The 15,907-nt window shown below is 41.5% G+C and overlaps 1 protein-coding gene across 2 annotated transcripts; it reads right to left on the bottom strand.

The window, feature by feature from the left end:
* Positions 1-4,345: 4,345 nt before the first annotated feature.
* LOC115152368 (dnaJ homolog subfamily B member 9-like) lies at positions 4,346-11,408 on the bottom strand. Of its 2 annotated transcripts, none has more exons than XM_029697175.1 (4): positions 11,279-11,408; positions 6,416-6,530; positions 5,513-5,740; positions 4,346-4,849 (listed from the first exon to the last, which is right to left on the bottom strand). In XM_029697175.1, exons 3-4 carry the CDS (start codon positions 5,724-5,726, stop codon positions 4,407-4,409), a joined length of 657 nt encoding a protein of 218 aa, XP_029553035.1. In that variant the 5' UTR covers positions 5,727-5,740; positions 6,416-6,530; positions 11,279-11,408; the 3' UTR covers positions 4,346-4,406. The 2 variants fall into 2 exon arrangements, with proteins under 2 accessions (XP_029553035.1, XP_029553036.1); XM_029697176.1 differs by having other exon boundaries at positions 6,416-6,527.
* Between the last annotated feature and the right edge of the window lie 4,499 nt (positions 11,409-15,907).

Here is a 15,907-nt window from a genome sequence, read left to right as displayed (position 1 = left end):
TATATTTATTTTACTTTAATTTAACTAGGCAGGTCAGTTAAGAACAAATTCTTATTTACAATGACGGCCTACCAAAAGGCAAAAGGCCTCCTGCGAGGACGGGGGCTGGGATAAAAACAAATATTTAAAAAAATATTAAAATAGGACAGAACACACATCACGACAAGAGATACAACACAACACTACATAAAGAGAGACCTAAGACAACAACATAGAGTAATGACCTGGCTAGATCATAAACGAACAATTGTCCAGACAGAGGGTTGAGTTAACGAATTGACGGTTTATTAACCCAACTTAACACAGGCTACTGTTTGGCCGAAGCCCACGCCAAATAAATGAAAGGTACCCTACAAACCAACCGTGACCTTCTCTTGTGAAGGCCAGACGTAAGAGAGAGAATAATGGCTAAACCTGGTCTTAACCTCCAATGCTCCATCCCCACTGCCCAACCCCCCTCCACGCCACTCCACCAACCACCAGGATGCCCGGCATCAGAACGTTCCCGTGATTGGCAGATAGCAGGTTGATTGGCATGTCGGACCCCGCGAACACCGGGTACTGGTAAGTACTACACAACCAACTAATAGCCTAACACATAACACACAGCTGTCTGTGCGGGTCACTACAATAGCATGGTAGTGACACAACAACAACATGGTAGCAGCATAAAACATGGTACAAACATTATTGGGCACAGACTACAGCACAAGGGGCTGAAGGTAGAGGCAACAATACATCGCACAAATCAGCCACAACTGTCAGTAAGAGTGTCCATGATTGAGTCAAAACTGTCCACCTTGAGTGTTTGTTGCAGCTTGTTCCAGTCGCTAGCTGCAGCGAACTGAAAAGATGCACGACCCAGGGATGGGTGTGCTTTCGGGACCTTTAACAGAATGTGACTGGTAGAACGGGTGTTGTATATGGAGGATGAGGGCTGCAGTAGATATCTCAGATTGGGGGGAGTGAGGCCTAAGAGGGTTTTATAAATAAGTATCAATCAGTGGGTCTTGCGACAGGTATACAGAGATGAGCAGTTTACAGAAGAGTATAGAGTGCAGTGATGTGTCCTGTAAGGAGCGTTGGTGGAAAATCTGATGGCTGAATGGTAAAGAACATCTAGCCGCTCGAGAGCACCCTTACCTGCCGATATATAAATTATGTCTCCGTAATCTAGCATGGGTAGGATGACCATCCTACCGATCCTCGACTTCAGTGATGTCATCTATAAAATAGCCTCCAACACTCTACTCAACAAACTGGATGCAGTCTATCACAGTGTCATCCATTTTGTCACCAAAGCCCCATACACTACCCACCATTGCGACCTGTACGCTCTCGTTGGTTGGCCCTCGCTTCATATTCGTCGCCAAACCCACTGGCTACAGGTCATCTACAAGTCTCTGCTATGTAAAGCCCCGCCTTATCTCAGCTCACTGGTCACCATAGCAGCACCCACTCGTAGCACGCGCTCCAGCAGGTATATCTCACTGGTCACCCCCAAAGCCAATTCATCCTTTGGCCGTCTTTCCTTCCAGTTCTCTGCTGCCAATGACTGTAACGAACTGCACAAATCACTGAAGCTGGAGACTCATATCTCCCTCACTAGCTTTAAGCACCAGCTGTCAGAGCAGCTCACAGATCACTGCACCTGTACATAGCCCATCTGTAAACAGCCCATCTATCTACCTACCTCATCCCCATACCGCATTTATTTATTTATCTTGCTCCTTTGCACCCCAGTATCTCTACTTGCACATTCATCTTCTGCACATCTACCATTCCAGTGTTTAATTGCTATATTGTAATTACTTCGCCACCATGGCCTATTTATTGCCGGATGTGGAGGTCCTGGGCTGGCATGGTCTGCGGTTGTGAGGCCGGTTGGACGTACTGCTAAATTCTCTAAAATAACATTGGAGGTGGCTTATGGTAGAGAAATTAATATTAAATTCTCTGGCAACAGCTCTGGTGGACATTAGCAGTCAGCATGCCAATTGCACGATCCCTCAACTTGAGACATCTGTGGCATTGTTGTGTGACAAAACGGCACATTTTAGAGTTGCCTTTTATTGTCCTCAGCACAAGGTGCACCTGTGTAATGACCATGCTGTTTAATCAGCTTCATGATATGCCACGTCTGTCAGATAGATTATCTTGGCAGAGGAGAAATGCTCACTAACAGGGATGTAAACAAATTTGTGCACAACATTTTGGAGAAATAAGCTTTTTGTGCGTATGGAAATATTATTTTAGCTCATGTAACATTGGACCAACAATTTACGTTACTTTTATATTTTTATTCAGTATACATTTACCAGCGTTGACATGATTCATGCTGCACCAATGTAGAGCAAAATGTATTTTCCAAGACAACAGTCACTTAACAAAATATTTAGGCACTGATTAATGTATTGAGAAAATCAGGGTTGTGAATTTTCTTGGCATTACCAAAAACAAAATGTCTACTAGGAGGTTGCATACATACCTGCCAAAATTCAGCACAACGCCAAAAGAATGCAAATAAAGTTTATTTTCTGATATTTTATTTCCTGAACACTTATTTACAGGGACAATACACAATTTTTCTGTCAAAGTAACACATTTTATCCAAAGGATTCAAATAATGAAAGTGCTTATATGGGTCAAGGTATGACAACGATAAAGCCAGCAAACAGTGGCAAAAAGACGAAAAAAAAGGAGTGCTGGCTTTACACGACATAAAACTGGATAACATACATTTCTAGTCTACAGTCTAGGGAAACAGGTTACAGATGTTTATGAGGTGTTGGATGAACAACACTGGATTGTATTTACACCAACGTGAGCTTATGAATTCAAGTGGTCCATGCAGACAGGAAGAAAGATGTTGACAAAGAAGCAATGGCAAGCACACAGCAGCAACAAAAACAGCTGGCTACGTGAACTGCAAGTAGTTTCCAATGTGTTCCCTTGGCCATACGAGTCCTTGTAGAGCTGAATAGTTTGACCTAATTTCAACTACAAGTGGTGAGCATCCCTTTACAAAACAGTACATCAAAATGCTGCATTATAGTTTCACTAAATGTTCAAACCGAGGGGATATATTTCTGACATTTTTCTCCATTTATCAACCAAAAGTAAACCTGTCCCAGCGTCATTGTCCACACCGTTTTGTTCCAACTAAAGGTTGCTGGATTCACACAATGGAGTCGTGTAGGCTATACAAACTACTAAATGCACACAGAAAATGTCTAGGTCTGGGAGTGGTAGTAGTTACTAAACACTTTTGGCTAACGAGTAAGAGCCTTTGTAAATATTCAAGAGGGGTACTAAATATACTGTACATAGAATGATAGTCTAATGCAGGGTTTCCCAAACTTGGTCCTCAGGACCCCAAGGGGTGCATGTTTTGGTTTTTGCCCTACCTCTACACAGCTGATTCAAATGATTAACTAATCATCAAGCTTTGATCATTTGAATTAGCTGTGAAGTGTTAGGGCAAAAACCAAAATGTGCACCGAGTTTGTGAAACGTTGGTCAAATGGATATATAAAACAATTTCTTAACACTATTCCCAAAAATATTCTCCTCTACCACGTTCAAATTCTTAGCTATTGCTTAGCTTCAAAAGCTGTTCAGTGCATGAATTATTATTATTATTGATTGTTTTACAAACAGTGTTTGCTCAAAAGTGTTTTCATTAGCTACTTACTTTAACTCAACAGAGTAGCAATGACCAGCACTTAGGTCACAGCATCAACAAAAACACCTAGCTCCCACCACAGGTGCCTACCCAGTTGCAAGCTGTTGCAGGGTAATGTTCATTAGGGCACACCATAGAGAAACATTTCAAAATGTTGTGCAACAGAAAACAAAAACAACCTTTTCTTATTGGACAAGTTCAGATCAGTGGAGGCTGGTGGGGGGAGCTATAGGAGGACAGGCTGATTGTAATGGCTCCCGAGTGGTACAGCAATCTAAAGCACTGCATCTCAGTGCTAGAGGCGTCACTGCTGACCCTGGTTCGATCCCGGGCTGTATCACAACCGGCCGTAATCGGGAGTACCATAGGGCGGCGCACAATTGTCCCAGCGTCTTCTGAGTAAAGGGAGGCCAGGGTAGGCAGTCATTGTAAATAAGAATTTATTCTTAACAGACTTGCCTAGTTAAATAAAAATATATATATATATTTTTTTTTAAATGGCTGGAATGGAATGAAGGAACGGAGTCAAACGTGGTTTCCATGTGTTTGATACCGTTCCATTAATTCCATTCCAGCCATTACAATGAGCCAATCCTCCAATAGCTCCTCCCATCAGCCAGAACTGGTTCAGATAGTACCTCCCCATTTCAAATCGCTTTCTTCCATTTCATGCCTGATGAACACAACCCAAGTGATGTGGATACGGACTTTGCCCCTGTCCTCAGGAGCCAGTGCAGTCAGTGTACGTGGGGACCATGTTCCCCCTGCGTTGTGTCACTGTTCTGCAGTGTTGCTTCGCTGTAGTACTCTGAAACCTGCTCTCAGTCTGCTTAGTAGTGTCCCTGTGAAAAGTAAACTTCTTCATGTCATTAAACATGCCGTCAAAGCCACCACCACCTGCTGCTCCAAAAGCCCCCTGGGAGTGTCTCTTGTGTCTGCTGTGAAGGGCCTCCTGGTGGGCCCGGAAGTGATCCTCGAAGTGCCTCTTGTGACGGGCGTGCCAGTTCTGGCTGTAAATATCAAAGTCCTTGAACATGTCGCCAAAGTTGAAGGGCTGGTGGACATTTGGACCGTTTCTGCCTTTGGTTCCATCATTATGGAATGTTCCATGTCCAAACTGGTCATACTCTTGTCTCCTCTTCTCATCTGACAATGTTTCATATGCTGTAGATGAGAGAGTTGCAAAAAAGGGTTTCAGATCATTCCAATGATTCTATTAGCAGTAGTGTAAAAAAAACAACAGTGATGTAATTTGGCTATAACACAATAATAAGAAAGAAAGCGCTGGAACGTGAGTAGACATTTTTACATAAATAAAGACACTACAGTAAAGTATCAACCTGTAATAGGAATATTTAAGATGACTAAACTTCATATTTAATTTAGCATGATCAACACAATGTTTAGCATATTTTGAGTTTCTGTAATACAAATCCTTTGCAGAGTTACACTCAAGGTGTGGGTTGATGGTTGCTAGACTGGAAGCCAAATGTTATGGATTCTCATATCTGTTGATAGCGATTGACTCCAGACTGGAGGTCCAAGGACACACTGTTTATTCACGGTTGTATTGCATTGATGACATTCTGTGAACAATGTGCGATTCTGTAGCAGCTGACAAAGTCACTGCCTTTTCGTTTTGACTTCCTACAGAACATTTGGCGCTTTTTGATTAGGATATAGAGGCCTGCTCAGAGAAGGCCAGTTAGATATTTTCTCTGCTTGTGCTGGACTTGCAACTTATAATAAACCAGATTTGACTCTTGATTTACTTTATCTGGGACTGCTCTTCTCCTTTGTTCACCTGGAAATTCATATTACACTTACCCTCAGCAATGTCTCTAAACTCTGTCTCAGCATCTGGGCTCTTGTTCTTGTCTGGGTGATACTTCATAGCCAGCTTGTGAAAAGCCTTCTTTATCTGACGCTCGTTGGCATCTTTCGGGACTCCCAATATGTCATAGTAGTTCTTTTTGGCCAGTATTAACTCTATTATCAGGATACAAACTGCAAATGTGAAGGCTGACTGTGAAGTTCCCATGGTGCTGGTGGCTTCTGTAAAGTAAATACGGGAGGAGTAGAAGAAAAGTTGCGCTACACTACAGCATATACATGTAAAAAAAAAAAAAAAAAAAAAAAAGGTACAATGCATCAACTGAGACCACAGTACCCTGTATTATTTATGCAAAGGAGTGGGCAGAAAAGGTATACTACCAGTATTGATATAATCTCCAACCTAAATATCCCACATCATGTAGTAGAGTAGTTTTAGCTAATCGTGTGACATTTCACTATCAACAGTTTCTTGAGTTGAGAAAAGTGATATCACACTTACTCTGATCAGCTGCATCTTGACGAAACTATTTACAGTATTGATGGAGACAGGCAGGCAGATTGAGCCTGGTTGAGCTAGCTAACGTTAGCTATTTTGCAGTCTATTAACTGCATATTAGCTCGCTAAGAAAACCCAGTTAACCTGAACTGACACGACATTAGAGATATTTTGTATGTTTTTTTTTTTAATTCATCCAAAGATACCGGCACAACAAACGACACATTGCTGGTGATGATGTTGTCAATCTTATATAACGTTAGCTAACTAATGTTAGCTGATGGTTAGTTCACAATTTAACGCTAGCAAGCTTGATTGCCCAGTAAAGCCAAAAAACAATGATTGAATGTCCCTAATCATGGTGAGAGTCATAACTGCAACAATACAGTTTCACTTACATTTTTGCTGAATTGCGAAGGATAACTTCAGTTAATAAGTCGCTCTATCGCGCACCTTCTTCTTTGGTGGCGTTTAGGGTGGACGACACCGGAAAAGGTTTATTGCTGCCAACTACTGGATGCAAAGGGGAAAAGGAGGGAAAATAGAAAACGGAAAGGGAAATAAACTGAAACCAAAGACAGTAGCTACAGTATGAAGAACACTAGATGCATCCTAATTAAGAAAAAAACATGATTTTACAATGAGTGGATGGAGAAAGGCATCTAGTCTTTTCTGGGGAAAGGGCTCTACATGAAACCCAATAGGGTTTTACCTGGAACCAAAAAGGGTTCTTCAAAGGGTTCTCCTATGGGGACAACCAAATAACCCTTTTAGGTTCTAGATAGCGCCTTTCTTTGTAAGTGCAGTCATCCAAGAAATAACACCATATATATACACTCTAGTGCTACATCAAAACATCTGAAGCTGGAAACTCTTACCTCCCTCACTAGCTTTAAGCACCAGCTGTCAGAGCAGCTCACAGATCACTGCACCTGTACATAGCTTATCTGTAAATAGCCCATCCAATCTACCTCATCTCCATACTGTATTTATTTATTTATCTTGCTCCTTTGCACCCCAGTATCTCTACTTGCACATTCATCTTCTGCGCATCCTACCATTCAAGTGCTTTATTGTAATTACTTCGTCACCATGGCCTATTCATTGCCTAACCTCTCTAATCCTACCTCATTTGCACACTGTATATAGACTTTTGCTACTGTATGTTTGTTTATTCCATGTGTAACTCTGTGTTGTTGTATGTGTCGAACTGCTTTGCTTTATCTTGGCCAGGTCGCAGTTGCAAATGAGAACTTGTTCTCAACTAGCCTACCTGGTTAAATAAAGGTGAAATAAAATAAAAAAAATAAAACAAAATCAATAGGGTCTGTAAAATATTTAGTTTTTTTACATTAATTTAAATACTGAACAAAAATATAAACACAACATGGAACAATTTCAACGATTTTACTGAGTTACAGTCCATATAAGGAAATCAGTCAATTGAAATAAATTCATTAGGCCCTAATCTATGGATTTCACATGACAGGGTAAGGGCACAGCCATGGGAGGGCATAGGCCCGCCCACTTGGGAGCCAGTCCCCCCCACTGAGGAGTCAGGCCCAGCTAATCAGAATACGTTTTTCCCCACAAAAGGGCTTTATTACAAACAGAAATACTTGTCAGTTTCATCAGCTATCCAGATCTCAGACAATCCCACAAGTGAAGAAGCCGGATGTGGAGGTCCTGGGCTGGCGTGGTTACACGTGGTCTGCGGTTGTTGGACGTACTGCCAAATTCTCTAAAACGACGTTGGAGGTGGCTTATGGTAGAGAAATGAACATTCAATTATCTGGCAACAGCTCTGGTGGACATTCATGCAGCCAGCATGCCAATTGCACGCTCCTTCAAAACTTGAGACATCTGTGGCATTGTGCTGTTTAATCAGCTTCTTGATATGCCACACCTGGCAGGAGGACGGACTGTGGAACATTTCTGGGATCTTTTATTTCAGCTCATGAAACCTGGGACCAACACTTTACATGTTGCGTTTATATTTTTGTTCAGTGTACTTATTATGCAAAGCTGCAAAAATTATTGATTTCGTATGATACACATAGCGTCTTAACGCATTTTATTTTGAACACTAAATCAGAAAACTGGAAGTCTTAATGTTGCTGCCATGGTGCTAATGAAAGTAGGCCTAACCCGAAGTGGAATTGTGATGTTTGTTTGTGTTTCTTCCACCCAGAGGGAGCGGGTGCTCTGAGCCACGCATTCTCGGGTCAAGATCTATTTATTGCTTTGCTCTTAGGAACAGGGCACCATTGAAAGGAGGGATTTCTGGGTTAGCGTTAAGGGTGGAGATGGAGCAATTTAAATGGAAGATTCCTGGTGTTTGTGACGCCCGTCATTTGGTGCAACGCAGACCCGGTGCGGAGCGTGGTGAAACAGAGGTGTCAGAGTCTGTCCTTTTGAGTTGCGAATTAGAGTCTTTACCGACAAAGTCATGTTAGGACATATCAGTTACAGAGGAGGCTGGTGGGAGGAGCTATAGGAGGACGAGCTATTTGTAATGGTTGGAATGGAATTATTGGAATGGAGTCAAACATGTGGTTTCCATATGTTTGATGCGTTTGAAAATGTTCCATTTAATCCATTCCAGCCATTTCAATGAGCCCATCCTCCTATAGCTCCTCCCACCAGCCTCCACTGATCAGTTATCCTGTTAGAGCTTTTGTGCCGAATCCACAACAGTGTTTCATGCAGTGTGTCCAATCTGTCCATCCTGATCATGTCCTCTAGCCCTAAATCCTTCATTTTGACACCACCTCACATCAGAGCAGTATGCAGTACAGCATTGTTTTTTGCCTTCATAATCATGTTGTGTCTGGTGATATTCTGGGGCAGCTGATTTGCTTGTTGTTTTTCTATGCTGAGTCTAGAATGGCACCCTACACACTATAGTGCACTACTTTTGAACAGGGCCGAGTGCCCATTGGGCTCTGGTCAAAAGTAGTGCACTATTTAATAGGGTGCCATTTGGGACACAACCTTAAGCTCTCTGATGCCTTCCTAAATGTCAAGTTTTGCTATGGCAATAGCATATCTTATATAACATTTGTAGGCTAAGTCAGTCAATGAGAGAACTGTCTTACTATGTAGTAGGGATGCCAAACGTTCAGCCTGCTGCACAGACCTTATGGATGCTCTCGTCTAGAGTGCCTGGTTAAACTGTGCATTTTTACTCTCATGATTAAATTAGGAAGAAAAAAAATGTCATTGTTGTAAAAATGTGTGTGTGCTTTAATTACTATCATCATATATAAAAAATATTGAATTACTTTGACATATTTAATTATGTTATATTACTCACATTTCCTTATGGTGGAGAAAACGTGTTACTACATTACAGAAGCTTGCTTTTTAACCACATTACATATCCTTTTTGCTTCAGATTGGTGATCTTTAGTTTACAGTCATCACCAATACATTAAAATCAATTGCTTTAAACAGATTCATATATTTGGTTTGGTACTGTTGATTTTGTTATACTCGCCTGTCCGTCGCAGGACTTAATGTGGTTATTGATTTGGACATGCTAAAACTGTGTTTTGACATTGGGCTATTTATCAAAATGTCTTGTCAACAGGAAGTAGAGACAGAATCATTATCAACTGTCACGACTTCCGCCGAAGTCGGTCCCTCTCCTTGTTCGGGCGGCGTTCGACGCCATCGCCGATCCACTTTTCATTTGTTTTGTCTTTGTATTACGCACCTGTTTTCAATCCCCAAATTACTTGTTCATTATTTAACCCTCTGTTCCCCCATGTTTGTTTGAGTAATTGTTTATTGTATTGCGCTCCGTATTTGTGGCCTGGTATTTTTACGACGTGTATTGTTATACTGTTAAGTAAAATTGCTTTCATTACTCGTATCTGCTGTTCTGCACCTGACTCATCTCACCAGCTACACACAGACGCATTACATCAACTTAAGTTTTAGGGATATAAACATAACATTAATCTCCAATGATATAGTTCTTAATCAGGTAAAAACTGCAGAATGAGTCCAAAAACGTGATGTGATTTATTTTGATGATTTACCAGAAATCACCAAAACGAGTTTGCACTGCCCTGTTTGTTCCCTTATCATATAGGCTATTTATATTACAGATAGCCTTATCTGTCGGGACTTTCCGATTGGACACTCAACCCATTTTAACCCAGGGCCTTTGTTTCTGGCCTTGCATAAAAACTAGCACTGTAGAACTGAATAAATTAGTGTATGTTCACCATGTAGTATTACCGTGTCTACTTTGTCTCTGACAGGCTGAGAACCCGTCTCTGAAAGCAGAGGTCAGGGAGGCCCTCACTCTGGTGGGTTACAACAACGGCCTGGGCATCAGGGTTCGACGGAGGGCGAACCAGGTACAGTAATATGTGTCTGATTTTTCTTTGTGTCTGTGGTTTGTCAAACGGTCACTGCGTTTCAGTTTATCCAATGTTCTCCATTGACTGCGTGTGTGGCACTGGCGGATGTTATTACCAGTCTCTGTGCCAGACTGTGCCAGACTGACTGACTCCGCTACCTAATACCCACGGCCTGTCCAGAAACAACCTCTAGCCCCTACTGCCCAGAGTCTAGACACTTGGAGATCTGAGAGGGATTTATGGCTGGTGGTGACATGGTGAGAGCTCCACCTTACCCTCTGAAAGGCTTGGTGGAATGTCTTGCTTACACCTGTCCAATCCTCTCAGATCGCCATAAGTGTCTATGAATAGCGGCTAGGGGTGGCTTCAGGGCAGGACCCCACAACCCTCTGGGTGTGTGGTGGACCTACTACTGTACAGCACGACTTGAGGCATTGGTTGGTTGTTTCATTCCATTGCTATACACACACATGGATTTGCACAGGTGTAAGCTGGACATATGAGTCAGCTAACTATTTACAGTAACAGCAGTTCATTAAGAAGTCAATACACTAAATCTTATGCAGATGTTTAGAAATCTTACTTTATCTTGGCACAGTGGCATGGTATGGGCAGCTATTAATTGATGAATGAATAGATAAAAGATTCATATAATGGCATTAGAAGGGTGAACTACTTTGTAAGTACAGGAAGTGTTGGCTTGTGCACTTAACCAATGACAGGCATTCCACATTTAACCCCACCCACATGTGAAAATCGAAATATCAATCTGTGTGTTTTGATTTAATATGCAGTTATATTTAAAAAATGAATAAACAAACAGTTCCCCATTGCTCCATTTTAAGTCAGAAAATAAATGATCAAAACGTATACGGACCGTAATCTTACCTCAGGAATATGTTGTCCAAGACATAGGTTAATTATCTTCACCGACTTAACATAGACACCAAAATGTCGGTCAATTCTCCAGATCAACATTAATTACCACACTTTGGCTGTTGTGCATTATCACACCCGCTCTTTATCAGTGTCACGGTTGTCGTCGGTGAAGGAGGACCAAAACGCAGCAGGTATGTGTATGCTCATCTTGAGAATTTATTAACTTCAAAAATGAACGTACAAAAAATAACAAACGACCGAACAACAAACAGTCTGGTAAAGCATAAGGCTGAACACAGAACAATCACCCACAAATCACAAACACACCCTACTATATGGGACTCTCAATCAAAGGCAGATAGACAACACCTGCCTTCAACTGAGAGTCCCAACCCCAATTAACCAAACATAGACATACACTCACTAGACTCTACATAGAAATACCTAAACATAAACCAACACCCGGAATTACTAAATCAAACACCCTTTTTACAAAAACACACCACCCTGAACCACATAAAACAAATACCCTCTGCCACGTCCTGACCAAACTACAAAACAATTAACCTTATACTGGCCAGGACGTGACAATCAGTTGTCTGTCATTCAGGAAAACCTTTCCTGAACCAGCTGATGTTGCACTATAATTTCCCCACATAACTAAACAGCTAAACATCAAATGCGCATTAATCAACTGTTATGCATAATTATTGAAGAACCCCATTAATGACCGTATCGATTTTTGGTTTGATTTCATCTTGTTAAAGTTACTCTTTCTGTTAACATTCCATTTTGCAATCCATACATTATTTTGGATATGTGTGCCCATGAAAACAGTTTTCACACTATAACATAGGGAGATACCAAATATTATGAGGTTACAGTGCACTTCAGAGATCTCCATACAATGTGTAATTCAATTGTTAAATGCTTAGTATATGATATAATGACAAACAGCAGTATCATTTACATTGACAATTTAGTCATTTAGCAGATGCTCTTATCCAGAGCGACTTACATAAATGTATGGAAAGAAAGGTAGTGTTATGTCACATGATTTTTGCCAAATCTGTGAAGACTCCAAGCCTGAGAAAGTGTCACGTCCTGACCAGTTAAGGGGTTATTTGTTATTATAGTTTGGTCAGGACGTGGCAGGGGGTATTTGTTTTATATGGTTCGGGGTGTGTGTGTGTATGTAGAGGGGTGTTTGGTTTATGTATTCCGGGGTTTTTGTCATTGTTCTATGTTAGTGTATTTCTATGTTCTGTCTAGTCATTTCTATGTTTAGGTAATTGGGGTTGGGGCCTTCAATTGGAGGCAGCTGTCTATCGTTGCCTCTGATTGAAGGTCCTATAAATAGGAATGTGTTTATCATGGGATTTGTGGGAGGTTGTTCTTTGCATAGCTGTGTGTTGCCTGCAAGACTGTTGTGGTCTAGTAAAGTTAATATGAGCACTCAACCCGCTGCACCTTGGTCCAACCACCACTACGACGACCGTTACAGAAAGGGTTTAAACACAGGCTTTGATTCAACTCATGAATTATATTGAATGTATCTGTTTTGTATAGCTTAATGTTTTCACATGGGAAAAAAGGCAAATTATTATTAATGACTTTTGTAACAGCTTCAAACAGTTGTTCATTACAAGAAATGCTCACTGGTACCCTAGTTTATAGAAAGACCCATGTACACACACACACACACACACACACACAGGACAGAGGACCCTGCAGCCCACTTACTGTAGTGTGGAGCAGCAACAGTTGAGACGGTGCAAAAATAGGTGTAATTTATTTAACAGTACAAATCAAAGGAATTTATAAAGCCTTTTTTACATCAGCATATGTCACAAAGTGCTATACTGAAACCCAGCCTAAAACCCCAAACAGCAAGTAATGCAGATGTAGAAGCACGATGGCTAGGAAAACCTCCCTAGAAAGGCAGTAACCTAGGAAGAATCCTAGAGAGGAACCAGGCTCTGAGGGGTGGCCAGTCCTCTTATGGCTTTGTCGGGTGGAGATTATAAGAGTACGTGGCCGTTAAGGCCGGATTGTTCTTCAAGATGTTCAAACGTTCATAGATGACCAGCAGGGTCAAATAATAATCACAGTGGTTGTAGAGGGTGCAACAGGTCAGCACCTCAGGAGTAAATGTCAGTTGACAAAGTAGCACGTCCGGTGAACAGGTCAGGGTTCCATAGGTGCAGGCAGAACAGTTGAAACTGATCAGGTGGACTGGGGACAGCCAGGAGTCATCAGGCCAGGTAGTACTGAGGCATGGTCCTAGGGCTCAGGTCCTCCTGGACGGGAGGGAGAGCGGGAAGTGATGAGAAGACTGTGATCAGAGAAGACTGGTTCCAGAGGTTGTATTTACAAAATATACAAGCAATGAAAAATTATAAAAAATAATTGTCAAATATATTTGAAAACTACAAACATTAAATGGTCTTTAGCAGAACAACCTCCACACGAGGGCAAAATGCCTCAAACAAAGGGCAAAATGTCCATAAACTCACACATCTGAGATGAATATGGCAGAGTTATAGAAACAGCATGTTGTCTGACAAGCAGCCCTCCATGAATGAGGAGAACGAGGATCCTAAATGGACCTGCCCTAACCTGGCATAAACCATTCTCACCTTTAAACAGATTAATTCTCAATGACAAATCAAATCAAAATCAAATCAAATTTATTTATATAGCCCTTCGTACATCAGCTGATATCTCAAAGTGCTGTACAGAAACCCAGCCTAAAACCCCAAACAGCAAGCAATGCATGTGAAAGAAGCACGGTGGCTAGGAAAAACTCCCTAGGAAAAACTCCCTAGAAAGGCCAAAACCTAGGAAGAAACCTAGAGGAACCAGGCTATGAGGGGTGGCCAGTCCTCTTCTGGCTGTGCCGGGTGGATATTATAACAGAACATGGTCAAGATGTTAAAATGTTCAAAAATGACCAGCATGGTCAAATAATAATAATCATAGTAGTTGTTGAGGGTGCAACAAGCACGTCCGGTGAACAGGTCAGGCTTCCATAGCCACAGGCAGAACAGTTGAAACTGGAGCAGCAGCACGGCCAGGTGGACTGGGGACAGCAAGGAGTCATCATGCCAGGTAGTCCTGAGGCATGGTCCTAGGGCTCAGGTTCTCCGAGAGAAAGAAAGAAAGAGAGAAAGAGAGAGAGAATTAGAGAGAGCATATTTAAATTCACACAGGACACCGGATAAGACAAGAGAAATACTCCAGATGTAACTGATTGACCCTATGACAGCGGCTGATCGTTAACTCATTAATGAAAACAAAGACATTATATGCACAAACGTTCATGTTTTAGCTTAACAATTAAAACACCCCTTAAACGGGATAAACCAAGTACAAATAGTGGTGAGTAGAACAAGTTGGCGATAGAACAGAAGAATTACAAATGCTAAATATTTCTAAATAAATGACATTATTACCAGACATTGGCATTTGTGTTCTTTACATGATACAATGCACCGTTTGAGGCAATTAGCGAAATCATAGTCTATTTAGCAAGCAAATGTTTGTACCATACGATCAGTCCGTTTGTGTAGGGAGAAATGGAGGGAAATTTCCAGACTTGGCAATGGCTCAAAGGCATATCGTCACACACACTCTATTACCCAGATATAAAGTAGGACCTGACCCCACAGATGTAATCAAACAGTTGGTAGATGGGTTTGCCTGTCAGGGCTTCCAGATTCTGCAGAGTCTGAAGGGCAATCAGTCCCCTGGAGAGTAGAAAACACACACACACACACACACACAGACACACAGACACACACGGGTCGTAGGGCCAGGACAATATCAGTATTGTGATATTTTTTCCATGGCAAAAATCAAAACACGAAGCAAGACCAAACTCTTTGGTCCTTTAACACTAGAACCGCCATAGACCAATTGCCACTGAAGTTTGATTTTGTAAATAAATAAAAATCAGCCCGAAACAAGTATGTCCTGCTCCTTCCTTTTTAAATGTTTATATTTTACACTGCTCATTTGTCAGAATTTTGAAATCAGACACTGAAAAGTAGTTTTTTCACATCTACAGTATTTCCAACTTAACCACCAAGCAGTGTGCTGTAAAACGTTGGTACCCAGTGTCACGTCCTGACCAGTAAAGGGGTCATTTTGTTGTTGTAGTTGGTCAGGACGTGGCAGGGGTGTGTTTGTTTTGTGTGTTTCGGGGTTTTGGTTTATGTTCTATGTTTTCTATTTCTATGTGGGTTTTCTAGTTGTTTTATTTCTATGTTCAGGGTTTTGGTTTGGCCTTCAATTGGAGGCAGCTGTTCTTCGTTGCTTCTAATTGGAGGCCATATTTAAGTAGGGGTTTTTCTTCATGGGTTTTGTGGGTAGTTGTTTTTTTGTATAGTCCTTGTGTCCTTACGGAACTGTTGGTTGACGCCGATTTATTTTGTTTAAGCGTTCACTTATATATAAATAAAAGCAGATGAGCACGATACCCGCTGCGCCTTGGTCCACTTTCTACGACTCACCTGACACCCAGCCAGGCGCTAATGCATCTCTCTCTCCTCACTGAATTAATGACAAATGGATGAATGGGCGATAGTTGTGCACTGTACTTCACAATGTAATTTAAATTAGGCCTAACTGAATGAT

The sequence above is a fragment of the Salmo trutta genome, chromosome 17, assembly GCF_901001165.1.
Source record: "Salmo trutta chromosome 17, fSalTru1.1, whole genome shotgun sequence".
Taxonomy (NCBI): Eukaryota; Metazoa; Chordata; class Actinopteri; order Salmoniformes; family Salmonidae; genus Salmo; species Salmo trutta.
Note: the sequence above shows the minus strand (reverse complement) of the source record. Positions and strands in the feature narration are given on the sequence as shown.

What these genes read in the sequence shown, in the direction of transcription:
- LOC115152368 (XM_029697175.1), bottom strand. Translation starts at nt 5,726, where the DNA reads ATGGGAACTTCACAGTCAGCCTTCACATTTGCAGTTTGTATCCTGATA. An exon ending in GTTTAGAGACATTGCTGAGG is followed by an intron (nt 4,850 to 5,512) that starts GTAAGTGTAATA and finishes TCTCATCTACAG; the next exon opens with CATATGAAACATTGTCAGAT.